The sequence below is a fragment of the Neomonachus schauinslandi genome, chromosome 4 (genome assembly GCF_002201575.2).
Source record: "Neomonachus schauinslandi chromosome 4, ASM220157v2, whole genome shotgun sequence".
NCBI lineage: Eukaryota > Metazoa > Chordata > Mammalia > Carnivora > Phocidae > Neomonachus > Neomonachus schauinslandi.
In genome coordinates, this window is record NC_058406.1 from 24570144 (window position 1) to 24594067 (window position 23924).

The 23924-nt window shown below is 49.2% G+C and overlaps 1 protein-coding gene across 4 annotated transcripts in view; it reads left to right on the forward strand.

Moving 5' to 3' along the window:
* Window positions 1-6813, forward strand: part of AZIN2 (antizyme inhibitor 2) — a 39205-nt gene extending 32392 nt beyond the window's left edge. For 3 of the 4 annotated variants that reach the window (XM_044913955.1, XM_044913954.1, XM_021683671.2), the window contains 2 exons: window positions 3474-3688; window positions 6292-6813. In XM_044913955.1, the coding sequence (XP_044769890.1) occupies window positions 3474-3688; window positions 6292-6430 (354 nt within the window). In that variant the 3' untranslated portion in view covers window positions 6431-6813. The remainder of the gene's footprint in view (window positions 1-3473; window positions 3689-6291) is intronic. The other variant, XM_044913956.1, reaches the window with a different exon arrangement.
* The last annotated feature ends 17111 nt before the right edge of the window (window positions 6814-23924 follow it).

Consider the following 23924-nt stretch of genomic DNA (forward strand, 5'->3'; position numbering starts at 1 on the left):
GAAGGTGAATCTTTGGCTACGAGTGCAGATTTGGTTAGTTACGGTTTCATTTCAGATTTTCCTGTATGTTCACAAGTTAAATTCTGTCCATATGTTTTTGTTCTTTTTTCTTTCCTTTTTATGTGCTGCCCTGGTTCACTCCATTTTTTTCTTTTTAAAATATTTTTGTGCTCTTTATGTAGAATAGGGATTATTGACTTATTCTTTAAAAGTTGGGGAATTATTTAAGGACTCCATCAGGGCCAGAAGATATTTTAAATGTTTGACCTTGTTTCTTGTGTGGATCCACTCACTTACTGGGCCTGTTTGAGGAGGGCAGCCAGTTGGTGCAGCTAGGAGGCACCTTGTCTGGGACCACTCTGGAGTTCTGCTACTAACTCCCTCCAGAACCTAGAGCTTAATCAGAGGGATTAAGTACCTTCACTTCCATTCTCTGACTTTTCTCATCTGTAAAATGGGATCTGCAGCTGCCTCCCAGATGTGGTGTGAGGCAATGGTGGGCATGCTCTGTAAACTCCCTGCCCTCTCTCAGGGAGAGGGCCTGGTAGCAGATTGGGCAGCTTGTATTTTTACAGAGGCTTGTCCATTTCCACTCAGTTTTCACACTCATTAAAAAGAGCTAAGACTTAATAAGCCTGTTGCCACATGCTTTTGGAATATTTATTTTGCAGATTTTTTTGGTTTACTTTTTTCTTAAAGAAGGGGGGGCTTTATTTTTTTTAAGATTGATTGATCAGAGAGAGAGAGAACCCAAGCAGGGGAAGCTGCAGGCAGAGGGAGAAGCAGGCTCCCCGCTGAGCAAGGAGCCCAATGTGGCTCGATCCCAGGACCCTGGGACCATGACCTGAACGGAAGGCAGACGCTTAACTGACTGAGTCACCCAGGCATCCCGGGGTGGGGGTGGGGGGCTTTAAATGGCAAAAGGGTAGCTTTGCATTATTTCCCGAGAAGTTAAAATTTTTTTCCACTGATTTTTATTTATGCCACTAATAAGAAGAGAACTCTTATTATAATGCAAGGGTGTCTTTTCTTTCTACTTAATTGTGGAAAAACTTTGGAACCTCGTTTCTCAGGATCCTCATGGATTCATTTATATAGCATTTCCCCCCAAAAGCTTTAAAAGTTAGCTTAATGCTTTTTAAGAAGTGGAGCTAAGGGAAATAATTCAGAGCAACTGAGAGTAATTTTATTTATTAACAGAAAGCTCATAAACAAGAACATTAAGTTATATGAACAAGGATATATCTGTCTCCCTTTTCCAGAATATATACTTCCCAGCTCCTAGACTGAAGCCTGGTACATAGTAGGTACTCAATAAGTATTTGTTGAATGACTCAATTAATGAATATGGATAGCTTTAATATTTTACTTTAATATGTGCATGTTTTTCTTTATTGAGACTAATGGCTTATTAGCTTTTTATCATATACATGAATATTATTTCTGCTTCTGCAATCTGTGGCTTTTCTTTCTCAATTTTACTCATCCCTGCTGCTGGCTATGGTGTTATAACTTTCTTTTTCCCCTGTTGGTCTTCTCCATTACCTCCTTCTAGACTCTAGATGGCTTCTATTAATCTCTTCTTCCTTTCTTCCTCCCTCCCTCTCTTTTTTTTCTTTCTTTCTTCTGGTTCTTTCTCTATCACTCATGTATTTCCTATTCATTCATTCATTCATTCACTTAAAAGATATTATTCAAAAAAGCACCTACTCTATGCCAGACTGTTAGGCATGGGGGAGACAGGGGTGAACAAGATGGTCATGATCTCTGGGGTCATGGAATTTAGAGTCTGACGGGAACACAGGCCTGAGCAGGTACATTTCACAAATACTTATTATAAATTATGACAAATGAAGGCTAAGCTTGTTGGGGGGAGCATGGAGCTTTTTTTTTTTTTTTAAAGATTTTATTTATTTATTTGACAGAGAGAGACACAGTGAGAGAGGGACTACAAGCAGGGGGAATGGGAGAGGGAGAAGCAGGCTTCCCGCAGAGCAGGGAGCCCGATGTGGGGCTCGATCCCAGGACCCTGGGACCATGACCTGAGCCGAAGGCAGACGCTTAATGACTGAGCCACCCAGGTGCCCCTTGAAAATGGTTGTTGTTGTTGTTTTAAAGATTTTATTTATTTATTTGATGGAGAGAGACACAGTGAGAGAGGAAACACAAGCAGGGGGAGTGGGAGAGGGAGAAGCAGGCTTCCCGCGGAGCAGGGAGCCCGATGCGGGGCTCGATCCCAGGACCCCGGGATCGTGACCTGAGCCGAAGGCAGACGCCTAACGACTGAGCCACCCAGGTGCCCCAGCATGGAGCTTTAGGAAAGGTTTTCATGAAGCTGTTGTAGCTGAGATCTAAAGGGAAGTTAGGAGTTGGTGGGGTTGGGGCCTCAGGGAAGAGCGGGGGGGCTGGGGTTGGGGGAAGGGAAGCGAGGTTTCCCTGGGAGCCCAGAGCATCGGGAGTGGCTGGAACACAGTAGCACAGCGGGGATGGACAAGGGGACCAAAGGGCACAGTCAGGGTTCCTCCGTATCCACCTTTCAGTCAGGACTCCTCCTCTAGGACCTGCCTGGCAGAATCCCACACCGTGACAGATTGCACTGGTTGTCAGCAAATGGTCTGTGCTACAGATTCCTTTTCTGCATTTTTAAGTCATTTAAGAAAAAAAGTTTAATTTTATGTAATTGGTAGTTGTGTCTTTGGGCAAGTCACATAACCTCTCAGAGCCTCAGTTTTCCTGAAATGGGAAGAATTTTGTCTACCCCATGGGTTCCTCTGTGACCTCTGCCAGGTCACCCTGTGATTATCTGTTGGAGGCCCATCTTTCTCCCCAGACTGAGAGCCAAGGTGGGGAGGGTCTAACTCACCTGTGTACTTCTGGCTCCTATGATGGGGCCTGGCATGGAATGAGAGGGCATCTGGGAGGCCTTCACAGAAGAGGAAGCCCCAGGGCTGGGCCCAGAGGCCAAGCTGGATTTGAGGGAGGGGGAAGGGCTGGAGAGGTGTGGACAGACCCAGGGTCTGGAAGGTGGCAGATAGGCCAGTGAAGACCAAAGCAGAGAGGTAGTAACAATGACAACAATAATGATAGCGCTATCTTACTGGGCTCTTGCCATGTGCCAGACGCTGGCCTAAATGCCCTACATACACTCATTTGTCCTTTCAGTGATCCTACGAGGTAGATACTATAGTTATTCCCATTTTACAAACGAGCAAATGGAGGTTCAGAGGGATTAAGTACCTTGCCCAAGGTCACATATCTAGTAAGTGTTGGAGCCTGGACTGAAGACCAGGCATTGTGGCTTCAGAATGTACAAGGCAATGAATGCAGAGAAGCAGGAGGGGCTTAGATGCCAGGCTAGAAGGCCCCTCCCGTCTTTATTGTACTGGTTATGGGAGCCATGGAAAGCTTTTGAGGGAGGGAGTGCTAAGGGTGTGCCCAGGAAAGCTGAATGTGACTGTGCCTCTCTCCTGCAGAGATCATCCGCGGAGCAGTCCCTGTACAGCAGCAGCCTGTGGGGCCCTATGGCCGATGGCCGTGACCGCGTGGCTGAGGGCCTGTGGCTGCCGCAACTACACGTAGGGGACTGGCTGGTCTTTGAGAACATGGGCGCCTACACCGTGGGCATGGCTTCCTCCCTTGGGGGGACCCAGACCTGCCGAGTCACCTATGCCATGTCCCGGGTGGCCTGGTAAGGGGGCCCTGCTGAGAAGGGAGTGGGGGAGGAGAAGGGAGCAGGCGGGGAACAAGAGAAATCTGAGATTTGAGACTGGTTTCCGTGTAACCCAGTTTGACAAGGAGCTCTTGGCTATCGATTCCAAGTGAGGCCTGCGCTTGGCACCTGGCCGTGGCCGTGAATGAGACGGAGCTTCCCTTGAGAAGCTCAGCACCCTGTGAGAGACAGAGGAGGAGACAGTCACTCCTGATAATACGGGGGGAGGGGGGGGTGAGGGCGGGCTGTGGAACCTGAGAGCCCAGACTGACCTCCCAGAGGAAGGAAAATGGTAGATGAGTGGGAGTTAATCAGCAAGAGGCAGCCTGGGGTTCCGGGCAGAAAGAACAGGGAGTGAGCATGCTGTCTTCAAGAAACTACCTGAGGTTGGTTGTGGCTAGAGAGGGAGCAGGGCTGGAGCTGGGAAGGGCCTTGAAGGCCAAGTGAAGGGCTCTGAGCAGTGGGAAGCATGGACTGATTTGAAGCAGGGGAGTGACATGGTCTGGTTTGGATTTTAGAAAGACCACTCTGGCTACTGGGGACAATAAGGGAGGACAAGGGCAGACGTGGATTGAGCTCTGTGGCCTGGGAAAGACTTGCCTGCTGGCTGAGCCTCCTTAGGAAATGCACACAACACTCGCCCCACTTGCCTCACCGGGCCAGTGCTGGGATCCAGTTAGGCAAGAGGGGCACGAGACAGACAGAAGTCACTTTTGTTGAGCCCTCCTGTCTGGCCTTCTGTCAGGCATCTCCTCTCACCTGCACAGAATCGTGCTATCACAAAGAGAGAGGTTTGGTCAGTGGAGATGAGCCCCTCTGGGGGCTGGGAGGCGCCCTGCAGGGGCAGCAGCAGTTGATGGGACTTCTGTGCCAGGCCTCAGGAGTGAGTGCAGCCTGTGTTCTGGGGGACGTGCTGGGTGCTTGAGCACTCCACTCCCCAACAATGCTGCCAACCCCCAGCCTGATGGGGCTCAGTCTCAAAGTCGCATTTCATTCATCCAGTCAACAGACCTTTGTTGTGTCTACTCCCCGCGGGGGCACAGGATTGGGCTGATGCCGCCACTGTGACATCAGGGGTGTTGTGACAAGGCCTGAACCAAACTTAAAAAGCCAACCACACAGGCCTCCTTATACCATCCCCGCTCCATCATAAGCAAACACTGGCACAGGAGGTACGGGGAGTCCGTTTATTCATTGCTAGAAACAGAACATTTTGATGTATTAAAATGGCTGTGCGTCCCATCCATATCAAAGGTGTCCCACCCAAACACCATGCTTTAGAGCCTGGCTCTGGGCCAGGTCTCAGGGGGACAAGGGAACCCGAGATGGCGTGGTGACCTGCACACACAGACTCTGGCGCAGAGAGCAGAAAGGTCACTGGGGAGCAAGGGACAGCGAGGTGCGGAGGGGTGGTCAGGGCTAGAAGGTGTTAGCCAGCTGCAGGAAGGCTGACGGGGGTGGTCCAGGCTGAGGGAGGTGGGGGTTTGAGTCCCGTTCATTCAAAGAACTGCAAATAGTTGCATCGGGCTGGAGTGGCCTGTGCAGAAGACTGGATGAAGAAGGACCCTGGAGGCCCAGGTTGGACTTGATCTCGAAGGCAGTGGGAAGTCTGTCATTGATGCTTTTTTAAGAAATTGGACCAACCCATTTTGAGAGATAAGGAGATAGACAGAGGGTGCAGGGTGCCTGGCCTTGGGAGCTTCCCACCAGAAAGAACAGCCTGACCACTGACTTGCTGTTGAAGTGTACACGTCAGCAAGGAGGGAGGCCTTCCTGCAGGTGGGAGCCTGGGCTGGGCAGGGCCTGAGAGCAGACGGAAGCTGCTGGCTGCTCAAGCGCAGGAATGCGCCTCCTGGAGAAATGAACCTGGGCCAGAATTGTCTGGAGGAGGCAGGAGCAGAGCAGGGAGACTGTGTAGCCCTGGCTAGAGATGGTGGTGGCCCTGGGAATGGAGAGAGGAATAAGGAAGTTCAGGAGCTGGGCTCGGCAGGAATGGACTGGGCACGGGAACAAGATTCCAGACTTGTGACTGAGCAGCTGGTCAGACGGTGGGGCCATTTATCAACCTGGGTAGGTAGGTTTGTAGGATTTTTGAGGGGAGCAGGAGAGGATTTTTTTTTGAAGTCCTAAGCCTGGGATATAAAGAATGTGGGCTTTGGACTGAGAGAGTTGTGTTGAATCCTAGTTCTGCCACCTTCTAGGGATGTGACCTTATGCAGGTCACTTCTCTCTCGGCCTCAATTTCCTCATTGGTAAAATGGGGATAATAAAGCCCTTACATGGTTTGGGGGAGGACACAATTAGATGCTGTAAGTAAGGTGCCTGGCACAATGTGTGGCCTGTAGTAAGTAATAAATGTGGGTTCTTTTTCCCTTGTTGTAGAGGTGGGCCACAGGGGAGAAGAGAGCGGTGGGGGAAGAGGTCAGCAGACCCACCCCTGCTCCTGCCCTAGGCTGTGCTCTGGGGCCAGGTGGGAACCATATATACAGAGCGGGCTGGCTCTTCTGGTGCAGGGGCCTTCAGGAGCCCCTGGCCTGTGGGCTCCATGCTAGCTGCCTCCAGTGCCCCTCTCTCACCCGCAGGGAAGCGCTTCGAGGGCAGCTGCTGCCTGCAGAACAGGACGAGGACACTGAGGGCATGTGCAAGCCTCTGTCCTGTGGCTGGGAGATCACAGACACCTTGTGCGTGGGCCCTGTCTTCACCCCGGCGAGCATCATGTGAGCGGACCCCGTTTCCCCCTGGAGAACTCCAGCGGGGCCGCAGAGATGCCTCTGGGAGACGTGGGGAAGGCAGCAAGCAGGGGCACCCTTCGGCCAGGACTCCGGTGCTCACTCTGCTGCCCCCCACGCTCCACCTGTAGTGTTTCTGCCCTCTAAATAGGACCAGTCTTACACTCGCTGTAGTTCAAGTATGCAACATAAATCCTGTCCCTTCCAGCTGTGTCTGCCTCCTCTGCAGCGCAAGGGGCCTGGTCAGCCAGGTGTGGGGGTGTTCTTGGGGTCTCCCTTGGTCTCCTTCTTACCTTTGTAAATATGAAGCAAATAAATATTTAGGTTTTTTTTTTAATACTCCAGTGGAATCTAGCAGTTCAATTCACAAAGCAGCCTGGGCTAGGCCAGGGCCGAGACTTTCCCACCCCACACTGATGACCCCATGCCCTCTGCTTCAGTCCTGACCCAGCTGCAGCGTGGACATCTCCCACCAGCACCCGGCTTCTCTGACTCATCTCTGTCCTCTGCACAGGCCGCTATGCCTGGTGTCATGAGGAAGAGTGAGCTGTTAGGGGTTGAGGCAGGGGTCAGAGATGCCATCCTTCAGCCCTGGAGCTGCAGCTCCCGACTGGTGGGGGGCCTCTATGTGAACCCAACACCCCGCCTAAGGCCTGGCCCAACGTGAGGGCGACTGAGTACCTGACACAGCTTTGGAAATTCATACCAAAGATAAAGAGCAAAGAGATGGGTGTCAGAGACGTTCTGAAGAGACCCTGCACCCTTATTGTCCTTGCAGGTCTGCAAGGCAATAAGAGTAATGCAGAGATGGGTGATTGGGTTCGCTTATTCAGGCAGTAACTGCCAAAGCAGGGCTGGCCACAGAGCACCACCACGTCCAGTGCCAAGGGCCCTGACACTGATGTCCCCTCAACTGGAAGTTCATTGTCACTGCTATGGTCCCAGGCGATGCACTGGAGGCGGGGGGGTGAGCTGCTTAGCAAAGGAGATCAGATGTTAGAGTTGCCCCAGCTGCTACAGGGGACCTGAAAGATTTTTTTCTTCTGCAATTAAAAAAAATTGAAGTATAAAATTCACATACCTTAAAACCTACCCTTTCCAAGTACAGAATTCAATGGTTTTTAGTATATTCACAGAGTCTGTACAACCATCACTACTGTCCAATCCCAGAACATGTTCATTACCTCGAAGAGGAACCCTGTGCCCATTAGCATTCACGCCTCATTTCCCCCTTCCTCCAGCCCCTGGCAGTCACTAATCTACTGCCCATCCCTGTGGCCTGGCCTGTTCTGGACATATCATTATGAATGTTTTTATACCTTCACTTGAGCTTCTCTCTGGGTAAGCCTGGGACATGGGGTTTTTTCCCCACGCTGCCAAGCAGTCCTCTGACACAAGCTGGGTGTCCCGCAATTCAACTCGATTCTGACACTATCTACCCAGAGATATCTTCAGATCCCACAGGTTAAGGACTCGGTCCTACAAGACCGCCCCACTCTCCCCCCACTTCAGACACCGATCTCCAAGTCCAGGTCGTGACCTGTGTTTGGACCAACCGGCTCTAGATTGGAGCTTCCAATAACCCCCTTCCTTGGGTTCAATTAATATGCTAGACTGGCTCACGGAACTCAGGGCAACACTTGACTTACTATGTTACTGGTTTATTATGAAAGGAAATAGCCAGAGAAGGAGCTGCACGGGGCAAGCTCTGGAGAAAGGGTGCAGAGCTCCCGCGCCCCCTAGGCATCACTCTTCTAGCACTCCCAAGTGTTCACCGGCCTGGAAGCTCCCCGAACCCTGTCCTGTGGGCTTTTATGGAGGCTTCATTACCTAGGCAGGACTGATTACATCACTGGCATCAGTGACTGAACTTAATCTCCAGCCTCCTCCCCTCCCCAGGGCTTGAGGGTAGGAAATCACAAAAGACACCTTTGTCGCTCTTGGCACTTAGGAAGTTTTAGGATCTCTGTGCCAGGAATGGGGATGAAAACAAAACATGTCTGTTATTGTAAGTCACAATATCGTACCTGGTAGCCAGTTTCAGCGTCTCAGCCAATCCTGGGTCCTGCATGTGGCTCCGAGGTCACCTCATGAGGCAACGTGTTCTGAGTGAACTGGGCGCTTGTCAAAAGCAGAGATGCCTTTTCCAGGCTGGGCCTAGTTTGTAGTACTTCGACAATAAACAGGCTGAAAGGTCAGGGCCCCAAGAGACTCGGGGACCAAGCAGAGAGGGTCACTGTACTGCCCGCTGGTTCTCTACCCACCACCAGGTTTTTCATCTTCCCGTGCCAGGCTCTGCCCTCGTGCGTGAGGCTGTTTCTGAGACTTCTTCCGTTTTGATGCCCGAGCAGATCTGGACCCGCTCATGCTCCTCCTTTGGAGGAGAGGGAAGGAGGGCAAACACAGGTTCTGCTGGAACCAGCCATCTGCTTCCAAAGGCAGCAGATGCACTGCTAAGACCGCTGGCTGCAGGGAGATCCAGGCATAGCCCATCGCCTAGGCCCCATCCGAGGCTGCTTCAGGCAGATTCGCTGGGGAGACGCTTCTGTGGCTTTTAAAGCGACAGCGGCTGGCACGGAGTTTGAACGGATTTCTCATTGGAGCCTTTCAAATGTTTCATGTTCCATTTGCTGCAAGAGTGTGAAATTTATACTTTTCTGAGAAAGATATACACAGAGGTTGCTGTGATTTGCTTGAGAATAATAAACAGTCATTTCAGTTGTTTTCGTCTGTCATTTCCATCTTTTTGTGAAGAGAAGAGTAGTAAACAGGTGGAGGATGTGAAGGCCCTCAGGCCTCTCCAGGGGAATCTGACCTGGGTCTCCAGGAGCCCGGGCTGCACAGGCATTTGCCTCCTTTGAGCGCCTCCCTAAGCAGGCCACTGGCAGTGAACTTGCATGCCATGCTGGCTGCCCCAGAGGTCACTTTCCTGTTGGCCTCTGCCAGACCCACCCTGCCCTGGGACCTCACCTAAGGGACACCCTCCTCTCAACAACTCCCCACAACCCATCTGTGCCTCCCGAGGCTTCTCCTGTGGGCTCACTCGCTCGCTCACTCATTCTGGGAGGCTCACGGACCTGCTCCCGCCACTCCCAGACCAAGCTGCCACCCCTCTCACTCAGGGACTGGCCCCCTCCTGCCCCTCTACTGTCCACTCTGCTCAGCACTGGAGCCACTTGCCGCCGCGATTCCCATTTCATTGAGAATAACCTTTAAAATCCTCATCCAGCTACTTCTCTGGCTCCCTCTCCTCCTCCCTTACTCCTCCGCAGACACACTGGCCCCTCCATTCCTCAAACACTCCATACATCGCACCCATGCTGGGCCTGCACTTGCTGTCCCCGCTCTCTGAAATGAACTTCCTCGGGTTATCTGTGGGGCTCACTCACTTCCGGTTCTACTCAAATGGTTTCTCCAGGCAAAGGCTTCTCTGATCAGTCTTTAGAAAACCTCCCTCAACTGGTTTTCTTTTTCTTCACAGTACCTATCAGCACTCGCCACACTCCATTACATGTTGTTCTGTGCATCATCTGTCAGCACCTCCAGAATGTGAGCTTGGCAGCAGGAACTTTACTTTTTTCACTGCTAGGTCTTCACTACTCAGAACAAAGTAAGTGCTCAAAAAGTGGATATCAAATGGACAAGTGAATAAACCTAGCATCAGACCTGTCTGAATCTGTTTCCTCCTTTGTAAAATGGAGCTGCTAAATATATTTCCCTCAGAGGGCTATTGGTATAAAGTACTCAGCTCAGAGCCTGGCACATCATTAGGTGCTAAGTAAAAGATGCTGAAAGGTATTCCTTGAGCATTTATTGTGGTCATGCCCTGTAGTAGACGCTGGTGATGCAGAGATGAGTCCTCAAGGAATTCACAGTGCAGTGGGGTCATAAAGGACCCTGAATGAGAGTAAGGAGTCTGACCTTAATTCTGTAGGCAGTAGGGAGCCCCATATGCTTCTGGAACAGAAACATGACAGGATCTTTGAGAAGATAATTGAAAGTATATCCAAAAGGGGCAGAAGGAGAAGAGCTGGTGGGCTGGTGGCCGCCTGGGAACCTTATGGAGGTCCCAGGGATACAAGTTGTCCTGTCTATGTCTGTTCTGGAGGGAGACTGTGCCTCTCTGGGTGTCATCCCTCCCTTTGGAGGCTCAGGCCAGCTCATTCAGTTGTACAGGGACCACAGGAAGGCCACAGGATGGGACTTCCCTCTCAACACTTTGCTCCATTTTATTTTTATTTTAATTTTTTAACTTTTTTAAAGATTTTATTTATTCATTTGAGACACAGAGATACAGAGAGAGAGAGCATGAGCAGGGAGAGAGGCAGAGGGAGAAGGAGAAGCAGGCTCCCCGCTGAGCCAGGAGCCCGATGTGGGGCTCGATCCCAGGACCCTGGAATCATGACCTGAGCCTAAGGCAGATGCCCAACCATCTGAGCCACCCAGGCGCCCCAACACTTTGCTCCATTTTAAATCCTCTTCCTGGCACCTCTGGGATGAGCAGCTAAACTTTTGTAAATTCAACCAGCAAAATTATCCAATACAGCCTTCTAGCAGTCAGAGGGATTGTACTGAAATCTGAACCTGATCTTGTCAGTCCTGTGCTGAAAGCCCTTCAGTTCATTCCCACTGTGATGCCAATAAAAGCGAAATTGCCTGAGGCCTCTGCCCACCTCTCCCTTCTCATGCCTCTCTGCTCTCACCATGCTCCAGCCTACTGGCCTCTTTTCAGTTCCTCACATTTACAGAGTTCTTTCCTGCCTCCAGGCCTCTGCCCTTGCCGTTCCCTCTGCTGTTCTGGGCTAGCTCATTCTCATTTTAAAGGGTCACCTTAAATGTCACCTTCTTGGGAAGGCCTTTTCTGAATACCATACAAAGTGGTCCCCCATCTGTGTTAGGTGGAGTCACACTTTATAGGAATTAGATCCTTGAAAACGTTATTTAAGGTAAGAAACACATCAAGATTATCCCTGAAAATCCTTAGAGCCCTGAACAGCTCCACGATCTCTCTCCCTCACCCTTTCAGGTCTTTGCTCAAATGTCACCTTCTCAGTGAAGCCTTCCTGACCACCACTCTTTAAAACGAACATTCCCACCCCAGCATTTTGTAACCCATTGGTACCCTTACTCTCCCCCCCGCCCCCCATAGCTCACCATCTGACATACTATATATTTTATTTGGAATTAAGCTCTTAAAGGTAGAGATTTGTTCACTGCCTGTCCACAGTGCCTAGACTCTGCTCTATACATAGCTGTTCCATAAATAACGGTTGAAGGAAGGACTCTCTCAGGTCTCAGCTTAGGGGTCTCTCCCTTTTTGCTAGGTAATGCTTAAACATGCACAGTATCCTGTATATCTACCAGTATTAAAGAACAGTTGATCACAAGGTAATTTTTCTCTACGGGAGCTTCTCCTAACTGCCAATGTCACCTGGAGCCTGGGTTTGGGCCTGGGAGAGTAGATGCTTAGCGTCTTTTGAATAAACAAGCTTTGGAGGGCGAGGGGAGGCGGGTGGGCATCCGGCCCTTCGGCTCAGCTCCCGAACAGCAGCCTGGATCCCGCAGAGGGCCGACCGCAGACTGGCACGGGCTGGGGGCCCTGCAGGCCACCTCAGCAGTACACGCAGGCAGAGTGAGGTCGACGCACGGGTGAGCCTTAGCAGGGAAGGCATACAGGGTGCCTCAATAGCTCTTTCTGCTCTTCCACTCAGCTGGGTGAGCTTGGCCTAGGCCTGCCGGATAGATCTGAATCCAGACAAACGACGGACATTTTTTTTTAAGGAAACGTTACGTCGCGGAAAATACGTGGGATATTCTTACAGACGGACGTTACTTGTGGAGGGATAACACCGAAATTCAGCTCTACTGGGCGTCCTGCATTGTATTTACTAACGCTGGTAACCTTACTCTGTCTCTCTCTGGGTTTCGCTTTCCCCGTCTGTGAAACGGAGATACTTCTGCAAGACCGGCCTCGGGGACTCCAAAGGCGGAGCAACTGCCCCCCAACCCCCGGCCCCGGGGCGGTCCCTCTGCTAAGTCGTGTGCGAGCGCGCTGGTCTCGGGAGAGTTTCACGCCGAGTGAATACGTGCAAGGAGCTCGGTTTTCTCACTGAACAAACGAGACCGCCGGCGGCGGAAACGATTCCCTCCGCCACCGCCTCACGGAATCTCAAACGACCGGCTTCCAGCCGCGGCGGCCGCGGATTTCCGGTAGCGTGACGTCCCTTCCGTGCCAGAGAGCCTCCTAGGCTTCGAGCCCTGCGCTCTCGCGCTCTCTGCGGGCCCGGAGGAGGAGCTGACCTTACCAAACGGAAGAGAGAGCGCAGTCCATTGGTTGAAAGACCGACGCAGCTACCACCCTCCACCAATGGAAAACCGAACCTTCGCCGCGGGCGGGGCTCCCACAGGAAAGGGGTCAGCCCGGGAAGACAGCGGCGTGGGAAGGCGGCTACCTGGTCTCCGCCGGGCGTGAAAGGCTCGAAGTAACACCGGAAGTGGGTTTGTTTCCACCAGCTACTTCCGCCTCACTTACAAAGTGGGAGGATCCTAGAGGAAAAGGACCCGATTGCTGTAGGGTGCTTGGAGCCTCGTCTCAGGTGTCCTTCCTGCCCACCCGTTTCATACCCGGGAGAGACACCTGATGAGTTCACGCGGAAAATCAGGGACTTTGAACGAATTCTTGACCTGGAGGCCAAGCTGTTTTTACGTTTTAAAATAGTAAAGAGTACTGTGTGCCTTGCCTCTCACTCGCTTTATTTCATTTAATCCGCACAAGCCTGTGAAGTTATTTTGATAGATTCCGACCCCTCACTGCCTGTGTTGGAATCCTGGTTCTGTCATGATTGCCTGTTTCCTGGGGCAAGTTCACATTTTGTGCCACAGTTTCCGCGTCTGTGAAATGGAATAATTGTACTTACCTCATACCATTGTTCTAAGGATTAAATTAACAAACATTTGGGCGCCTGGGTGGCTCAGATGGTTAAGCGTCTGCCTTCGGCTCAGGTCATGATCCCAGGGTCCTGGGATCGAGTCCCACATCAGGCTCCCTGCTCCTTGGGAGCCTGCTTCTCCCTCTGCCTCTCTCTCTCTGTCTCTCATGAATAAATAAATAAAATCTTTAATAAATAAATAAATAAATAAATAAAAAATTAACAAACATTTAAAGCACTTAAAACTGCACCTGACTTGCTAACATAGCAACTGCTTATTTCCATTTACAAATTAGGAGACTAAGGCTTCCATAGGAAGTAGCTTGGCTAAAACAGAAGGCAGGCTGGGAAGCATCTTGACCAGCTCTGGAGGAACCTCTCAATCGTATCCACCCAGCCCTATAGAAGTCTGCGGGGACCATAATTGCCTTTACAGTAGCATATGTATCTATTTAGTAGGACCCTATTACCAAATGGCTGCTCTCTGGGCATTTTAATAACGTCAATTAAGATGGTGAAGTTCAATAACTTGTTCTGTACGTCTCCAATTAAGAGGGTGAGGCTCCAAGATCCATCTGCTAAATCCCATCAATATGAAAATCAGCAGAAATGAACTTCTGGGGGCACCTGGGTGGCTCAATCGGCTAAGGGTCTGCCTTTGGATCAGGTCATGATCTTGGGTTCCTGGGATCAAGCCCCGCAGCAGGCTTGCTGCTCAGCTGGGAGTCTGCTTCTCCCTCTCCCTCTGTCCCTCCCTCTGCTTGTTCTCTCTCTCTCAAATAAATAAATAAATAAATAAAATCTTAAAAAGAGAAAGAAACGAACTTCTGAACATGTTAAGTTTAAGATCATGTGAGATCTACGAGTGGGGATAATAATGATTAGGTGTGGTAAGTGGTGTTAGTGGAAAGCACAGGGTGCCAAGGGAGGTCTGATTAAGGATAGATGTAACTGCCTGCTAGGGTTAGGACAGAAGCAGTGGGCTTTGATGGATGGGTAGGAGTTGGCCAGGTAGAAAAGTCAGGGGAGGTGGAGGGGAAATGGTCTGTACAAAGGAATAATAGTGTGATAATTTAGAGTCCTTTCTTGGGAACTGGAGTACTGGATGGAGGATGAGAATGAAATGGAGGTTGGGGAATATTATGAATGTTTCATCCTTGAGGTATCAGCAGGTCAACAGAAGTTTCTGCGCAGAAAAGAGAAAGGGTCAGCTATGCCCTTTACATGGCTCCCTAGGAGGCAGTGAAGAGGATGTGGTAGGCAGTCTCTTAAGATGTCACCAATGATCCTGAACTCCAGTATTCATAGCCTGGTGAGATTCCTTCCCCTTTAAGTATGGACTGTGTTTATTGATTCCATGACTGTGTTTATTGATTCTATTCCATTCTAATGAATAGAACGTGTTAGAAGTGATGGATTATTATTTCTGAGGTTAGATTACAAAAACTATGGCTTTTGTCTTGGGTACCCTCTCTTTCTCTTGGTTTCATTTCTTCTTAGGGAAGACATATGCCATGGTATGAGCTGCTCTATGGAGAGGACTATGTGTCAGAGAACTGATGTCTTTGTCCAATAGCTAGCAAAGAATTGAGGACTTCTAATAGTCATGTGAGTGAGCTTGGAGGTGGATCCTCCCCAGGCAGTCCTTGGAATGATTTTGGCCATGGCCAACTCCTGATGGCATCCATGTGACAGACCCTGAGCCAGAGCTACCCAGTTAAGCCACTACCACGTTTCTGACCAAAAGAAACTATGGGATAATATGTTTGTGGTTTTAAGTTTTAATGAAATTTTTAAGTACTTTGTTATGCAGCAATAGCTAACTAGATAATATAGAGAGATGAGAAGCAAAGAGAGAAAGCAGGGAGATTAGGAGGAGACTGTTGTTGTAGGCCAGGGGAGAGATGATGAGAATCGGAACCAGGACAGTGGCTGTGGGGTGGAAGAGCAGGGGACGAATTTGAGATATGTCTGGAAATAAAATGAAGACATTTGCCAATGGAGTTGGGTGTGGGAATGAGGGAGAAGGCAGAGGAGAGAACAGTGTCACTGTTTGGTAATAATGTGGGGGATGGTATTAGCTAGAGTTGCTAGCATGCAGGCCATGGGGATGAGTAGTTCCTTAAGACTTCTGGCCACAACAAGGTAGGTCAACAAGCAGACTCTAGGATGGACAAAGAGAAAACAACTACTGTGGTCTTGGGAAGAAGTGCTATAGTAAAATAGAGTCAAGGAAGCGAGAACTGGAGGGAACTCTCTTCCTTGAGTTAGATTTAGTTGTCAGAGTGTATGGGGTGCTACTCTCCTCTTCATCTAGTCATTCATTCAGCAAATATTTAGTAAGTGCCTTCTCTGTGCTGGGCACTGTTCCAGGCACTGGGGACACAAAAATGAGCACAAAAGTCCCCGCCCTCATGGCATTCATGTCTTGCTTGTGGGAAGAGAAACAATACCATATTTAGCATCTGGCTGTCACTCTCTTCAACACTGCTTCTGTTTCATTCTTTAATGATTTCAGTATACACAGAGATGGTCCTTCCAACATTCTGTCCTCTCCGTTTCTTGCTTCAAAGATCTTGTCTTCTTTTCATCTCAGCCACTCACTCATAGTCATCCACTGACCTCGCCATGAATCTGACTTTCTAAGCAACACCTCATATCTTTCCAGTTATTCTCTCTCCTATTCTGACTCCATCAATTGTTTAATACCAGGAACTGAAATCTAGTAATCCTATATTTTGCGTTTCCTCTCTCTGTTAATGATCTCTCTTCCAGCTATATCAGTCAAGATAGGCTAAGTGGTAATGGAGTAACAATCCCAAAATTTTAGGCTTACATTTAAGGTTTACATTTTAAGCTTTAACACAATAAGGTTTTATTTCTTGCTCATACAACTTGAACCTTGTGGGTTTACAGGGGGCTCTGCTTATTGTAGTCAGAAACCCAGGCTGACAGAAAAGCCAACATCTCAAGTCATGGTGGTCACTATGTCAGAGGGAAAAGAGAACTCTGAGGGTTTTGTTGTCAATTATATGCTCCAGCTAGGATCTGTTACTAGTTGGCCAAAATTAGTCACATGGCCATGCCTAACGTCAAGTGAACAGGAAAGTGCATTTTTACCCAAAGTCCAGAAGGTTGAGGTGGAGGGTTGAGGTTGGAGAATTGGAATACTTACGAATAGCACTTAAAGATTCCCGTGCCAGCTTAAATTCCATGGTCAAACTTTAGCATCATTCTCTCACGATCACCCTCAACAATCTTGTCTCTTTTCTGTTTGTTGTATTCTCTTATTTTTTTTTTTTTAAAGATTTTATTTATTTATTTGAGAGAGAGAGAATGAGAGACAGAGAGCATGAGAGGGAGGAGGGTCAGAGGGAGAAGCAGACTCCCTGCCGAGCAGGGAGCCCGATGCGGGACTCGATCCCGGGACTCCAGGATCATGACCTGAGCCGAAGGCAGTCGCTTAACCAACTGAGCCACCCAGGCGCCCCTGTTGTATTCTCTTGGCAAAACCATAACCCTGGTTCAATACAACTCTCCACCTTCACTCATGCAGCTGAAATCACTGCACCTGTCAGAGTTGCCAACAACTTCCCAGAACAGGACCTTTAGCTTACCTCGTTGGGCGGGGGGACACCAATATTTCCGGTTTTCATATTTCAGGTTTGGGGGTTAGGTGTGGGCAGGAGCATTCAGAGAAGACTTTCTTTCTTTTTTTCTTTTTTCAGTTTTTTTTTTTTAAATTTTATTTATTTGACAGAGAGAGACACAGTGAGAAAGGGAACACAAGCAGTGGGAGCGGGAGAGGGAGAAGCAGGTCTCCCACCAAGCAGGGAGCCGATGCGGGGCTCGATCCCAGGACCCTGGGATCATGACCTGAGCCGAAGGCAGACGCTTAACGACTGAGCCACCAGGTGCCCCTCAGTTGTTTGTTTTAAGTGAGCCAAACGTGGGGCTTGAACTCACGAACCTGAGATCAAGAGTCTCATGCTCTATGGATTGAGTCATTCAGGCACCCTTGGAAAAGACTTTCTTGAGGGAGGAAGGAAACATTTGTTAATTGATCCCCTGCTGTGAACTATTCCGCATGTGTAGCTACCATGGACTACAGCCTTAAAAATTGGGAGGATTTGCTTCTTTGGTTGCCAGAGAGAAAAAAAAAGATACTTGGGATGGGGTGGTGGGGAGGAGATACACAAAGGTGTGCAGGTAGGATACAGCACTCATGTTTCAGGGCAACAGTGATGATGAGGCATGTTGCGTCTGTCTCCTAAACATCTCTTGAATTCAATTGTATCTCAGTATTCCTGCTGCCGCTGCCAAATCCTGTCATCATCATCCCTCATCTCTCATCTGGATGACTTTAACTCCTCCCAGCTGATCTCACCAACGCTAGCCTTAACTTCTGTCCAGTCTATTCTTTAAGGGGAAGTCAGAATGATCTTTCTAAAATGAATCTTTTTTAATCATGTTACTTCCTGGCTTGAATCTCTTTGGGGGATGTCCACTGCTTTCAGAATGAAGCCCGGACTTTTTAGCTGCCCCTCCAAGGCCCTGAGGATCTAAATCTGCGCTGTCCATTATGTTAACCACCAACCTCATGTGGCTATGGAGTGCTCAAAATGTGGCCAGTCTGATTTGAGATGTGCTATAAATGTAAGATACACCCCAGATTTCAAAGATTTATTATTTATTTATTTATTTATTTATTTATTTATCAGAGAGAAAGAGAGAGGGCACAAGCAGGGGGAAACGGCAGGCAGAGGGAGAAGCAGGATCCCTGCTGAGCAAGGAGTCCCATATGGGACTCGATCCCAGGACCCTGGGATCATGACCTGAGCCAAAGGCAGACGCTTAACCAACTGAGCCACCCGGGGCATCCCCACCCCAGATTTCAAAGATGTAATTCAAAGAGAATATAAAATATCTCATTAACAGTTTTTAAATATTGCCTACATACTGAAATATTTATATATAGTGGGTGAAGTAAAATATGTTATTAAAATTAATTTCACTCATTTTTTTACCTTCCTCAGTGTGCGTACTAGAAAATGTGAAATTGCATATGTGGTTCATATTATACTTACATTGGACTGTGCTGATTAAACCTACATACCCTTTCAGCTTCTACTTTCTCTACTCCCTGAATTTTAAAGTTATTAAAAATAACAGAAACTGACTTTGAAAAGAAATGAAAATTCAAAGTTTGGGGAATTGATTGCAAGAGGCTTCTGACTCAAAGGAATTGTTGATTAATCAGTCTGGGGGCCCATCAGCAGAGGTTCACAGATGTTATTGTAACTCAGCTCCATTTCTGGGTCTTATATTCCACATTTCACATTCCTAGGAAGAGAGAATCTGATTAGATCAGTTCATTTATTTTTTAAAAGATGTTTATTCATTTGAGAGAGAGAGACAAAGAGAGAGAGAGCAAGCACGAGTGGGGGGAGGGGCAAAGGGAGAGGGAGGGAGGATCTCAAGCACAGCTCCCCCACTGAGCATGGAGGCTGATGTGGGGCTGATCTCAGGACCCCAGCTGAAATCAAGAGTTGGAGGCTTAATAGACTGAGCCACGCAGGTGCTCCTGATTAGATCAGTTTAAATCAGATGTGTCTATTTCTGGGTCAATCCATTAAGGACTCACTGTGAGCTGCCTACTGCACATTTCCTCCCCCTACCCTCCAGCCATTATGTTCCTAAAGGGCAGCATGAGTTCTGTAACCTCTAGGAGTCACCAAACTTTTTCTGTTAAGGGACATGTAGTAAATATTTTATGTTTTGCAAGCCATAGTATCTCTGTCACAACTATTTCACTCTGCTGTGTACAGCAAAAGCACTCAGAGACAAATACATAAGTGAATGGATATGACTATGTTCCAATAAAACTTTATTTATAAAACCAGGAAGTGGGCCATATTCTGCCAACCCCTACACTGCATTTCCTGTTCCCTCTACCTTTTCCACCTTCCTTCTAACAAGTTGCTAGTCATTCTTCAGTTCTTGGTTTAGATGCCTCTTCTTGGAAATCTTCTTAACTCTCCTTCCCTGGCTGGTTAATGGTCTCTTCTCTATGCTTCCACAAACTCCTGTACACCATCCAAGCACTTCTCATTATCATTGTTCTGTTCCAAGCACAGATTACTAGTCTGGGTCTCATTTGTCATTATGAACCCAGCACCCAACATACTTGGTTATCACTGGATGGGTGGAAGAAGCCATGAACCTGTGGCTGGCAGATAGGACAGACGTCTGAGATCTTGGGCACCAGTGAGAATTCTGGGCTTTTATATTAGCTGTGTGATACCCATTTCCTCCCTTTGTTGCCCCTCTGAATCCCAGAGATCAGGCAGTGGATAGAGTAGAGGGGAGGCTCCAGGCTGGGCAGGGGTTCAGGGCCTCAGCAATTTTCATGCCATCCAAGCCTTGCCTGTCAGGGGCTTAGGGTCATGTTCTCCAGAAAAACCATGTAATAAGCGGAAACTCCATGACCTCAGGAAAGCACAGGTGATGTGTGTTTTAAGACATGACAAATGGTGGGGACACCTGGGTGGCTCCCTTGGTTAAGCCTCTGCCTTCGGCTCAGGTCATGATCCCAGGGTCCTGAGATTGAGCCCCGCGTCAGGCTCCCTGCTCAGTGGGGAGCCTGCTTCTCCCTCTCCCACTCCCCCTGCTTGTGCTCTCTCCTTCTCTCTCTGTCAAATAAATAAATAAAATCTTAAAAAAATATATATGACAGGTGGAAAATTCTAAGGACAGCAAGCCTTGGATAATGTGATAAGGCACGCCCCAACTGGGGTGAACCCTCATGCTCTCATTCAGTCCCTGGAGCAGGACTTCCTGTTCCTTGGTGAGGTTCCCTGTGGAGGTCCCACCAGCTCAGGAAGGGGGGTTTTCAGGGTGATAGGGGGGCAGTGTGTGGCCAAGGGCAGCCTTGGTCTCATAGTCACCCAGAGCCACAGTTACAGGGGCTGCAGAATGGGCTTCCTTAACCCAAGGTTTTGTGAGTAATGTCCAACAGAACCTGGACAAGGGTTCAGAGACTATGAGACCACATAGGTTGTGATCTCTGCATGGCTTTATCTAGCTCAGCACATTATTGCTTATTGCCTCAAGAGAGTAAAGGGGTTTCTTCTCTTGACATAAGAGTCACATGTCACACCTTTGGGCAATACAGATGTTATAGGGCTTTTCCCCAGTGTTAAGCACGAGGAGATGGAGAATAAACAGAAATGGAAACTTCCCAGTCTTTCAGTCCTTGAGTGGCTTACCTGGGCTCCTGATGGGGACGCCAGGCTGGAGTGGGGGACGTGAGACCGCCGGTAGCATGTCTTCCATAGCATGCAGCTGAGGATCAGCAGAGTGGATGAGGACAATAGGGGTAGAATGATGATCACCACAGCCTGCAAGCCACCCACATCTGGCCAAAGAGACTGAAGCGTCAAGGCAGGGGTAGCAGACTGCTCCCCAGGGGCAGGTTGTTCCCCTGCCCTTAGTAGCTGTGCCCACACGAGGTTGGGATCCCAGGTCTGGAGGAGGCAAGGAACAGGGCAAAAACAGACTTGGAGGCAAAGATTGAGTGACCTTGGGCAAGTAGCCAATAGTTCTTTCCCCCACCCCACCCCCCACTGTTGGTGCTTAGAAGTACATTGTACTCGGTCCAATTTTGTGGACTCTAAGTGAGAGAAGCGATATTAATAACACCAGGTGCTTTATATGCCTTGTCTTATCCAACCTGGCAAGCTGCCTGTGATATTACCCTCTACCAGATGGAGAAGCTGAGATGCAAAGGCTGGCTTGTCTGAGGTTAAAAAGTTAGTAAGGGGCAGAGGTAGGATTTGAACTTAGGTCTGCATGCTGCCGAGTCTCCATGTTGTCCACGTGATTCCCAACCAGAATGGGCCAGGCATGTGGGCCAGCCCAGCAAGACAACACCTGGTGCATGACAGTCCCTCAACAAATTCCAGCTCTCATTAGGTATTAATATCAGTTTGACTCATTGGGTCCTCACAGTAAGGATAGATATTATTATTCCTATTTCTCAGACAGGAAAATGGAGGCTAGGGAGGTGAAGTGTCTTGCCTAAGATCTAATTGTGCACCAGGCCTTGTTTGAGACATCATTAACATAGTAATTATTATTAGCAGTCATCTCAATTAATCCTTAGTACAAGCCTGAGAGGAGGTACTACTTTTATCCCCATTTTACAGATAAGAACACTAAGTCCAGAAAGTTAAGATGATTTTCCAATTAGAGTTCAGATTTAGGGCTGTGTGACTCATTATCTTGCCATTCCCATACCACCCTGTGATGTGTGTAGGGATCAACTCCCCTTGCTATAATTGGGGAAACTGAGGCCAGAGAAGGGAGGTAAATTCCTCAAGGTCGAACAGCAAGTTCATGGCAGAGCTGGGTAAGTCCAGGCTTTGTGCCTCCCAGCTTACCCTCACCTCCTGCCCAGCACTGGCTAATTTTCTTTTTTTTTTCCTTAATAAAGATTTTATTTATTTATTTGACAGAGAGAGAGTGAGAGAGGGAACACAAGCAGGGGGAGTGGGAGAGGGAGAAGCAGGCTTCCCGCAGAGCAGGGAGCCCGATGCGGGGCTAGATCCCAGGACCTGGGATCATGACCCTAGCCAAGGGCAAATGCTTAATGACTGAGCCACCCAGACATCCCAGCACTGGCTAATTTTCAAAGAGGGAAGCTGATGAACCAGACACAGCCCTTGAGTTGGAGTCAAATGCCCAGAACTGAATGGGGGTGGGGTGGTCAGGTGAGGAAGGTCATGTTTGTTCAGCCCTGCCTGGGTCCTCCCTCCCCAAGCTCAGTCCAGAGAAGTGTTGACTTTGTGCAAGTCTTAAAGGGAGAAAAGGTGACATTACCTGTGGAGTGGGGGAGGGCAGGGCCAGAGGACCGCCCCCATCCTTCTCCATTCTCCCCACTGTGCTCTCCACTCTCTCTCTCTTATTCAATCACTCACCCAACAAACCTGTAGAGAGTGCCTACTATGTGCTACCACCGAGATAAGCAATGACAGGTGCATACCAGGTCTCTATCCAAGTGTTGACAGTGACCAGGCAGTCACAGCTCATGTACAGAGGCAAGGCTAGAGAAGAGGCTGTGGGAGGAGGTTCTGCTGAAGCTGAGGCCTGCAGGAAGAGTCAGAACTTGGCAGAGTGTTCCAGGAAGAGGGAACAGCATGTGCAAGGGTTAGGAGGCCAGAAATGGGGTTATGCGACAGAGGGTTGAATGTGACACAGAAGGCAGAGCAATGCAGCTGGAGAGGAAAGCAGGGCTGGGCCACACCATGCTGTGAGACATCTGAGGGCACTGTGGAGCCATGACAAGGTTTTATGCAGGGCAGAGGTGAGGTCATATTTGCATGCGGTAGAGCAAAACTGGAGGCAAGGAGAAGGTTGGCAAAGCTGCAGCATGGGCTGGAGAGAAAGACGGAAGAAGGGAGAAGTCTCCTGGGAGCACTGGGGGCTGTTTTGGAGCCATAGTGCTCAGCCTCACTCCCTCATTTCAAGAGCCCCAGAGAGGACAGGTACAGCAAGCTGGCAGTTCCCACATTGTTCCCCACACCAACAGAACCCATAGAATGTGATTCCTGCTGTCTCCCACACCATGCATCCCTGGGTAAACAAGTCTGGTGTCAGGGAGCTCACTAGCTCTACCACAGCCCATCCCACTACCGGACCATAATCATTAGGAGGTCCTTCCTTATGTGGGTCCCCTTGCGTCCCCACTGGTCCTAGCTCTGTCCTCTGCGTCCCCCAGACAAGACTGGCCTCCTTCTCATAGGATGGCCCTTTAAAGATCCCTCTGTTACTGCTTTTCCAAGGACACCTTCCTATTCTTCAGCTGCATAAACTGAGGCAGGAGTCCTGGATTCCTCTACGACCTAAGCGCCTTAGTGGACATGAGAAAAGGGGAGTCAGCCTGGGTTTGACTCTTGGGCTTGCCACTTCCCAGCTGGGTGATCTTAGGCAAGACACTTCACCTCCCTAGCCTCCATTTTCCTGTCTGAGAAATAGGAATAATAATATCTATCCTTACTGCTGCCACAGTTGCTCCAGGAAGTAACCTGGGTCTGTGCCACTTACCCTTGTACTTGGAGAGAAAAGAGAGCATTTGGAAACATGGCTTCAAATTTAATTATAGAATTCCAGAGTTGGGAAGGTGCCTGAGGAACCATACGGTATGTGAGTGAGGACACTGAGACTCCTTGGAGTGGAGAAGGGTCTTGCCTACGATCACACTCAAGTCCACAGTATTTGGCTGGAAAATTCCTGGGGCAGAGCACAGGCCTGGGCAGGAAGCTGGGTATTTGCTTTGGGAACCGTAAAATGTTCGAGTGGCTCAGTTCCGTCCCCACCACTGCTGGCGCGGGCTTGCAGCTGTTCCTTCCCCATCCCATAAGCCTGAGGGAAAGCTGGCTGAAGAGCTGGCTGAAGTACAAGGGTAAGTGGCACTTTTCTCCAACTCCCTCCGACCCCTTGAGCCCAGAGGCCCTCCTCTGCCTCAAAATCAGGACCACCTAAGCCCTCCATACCCCG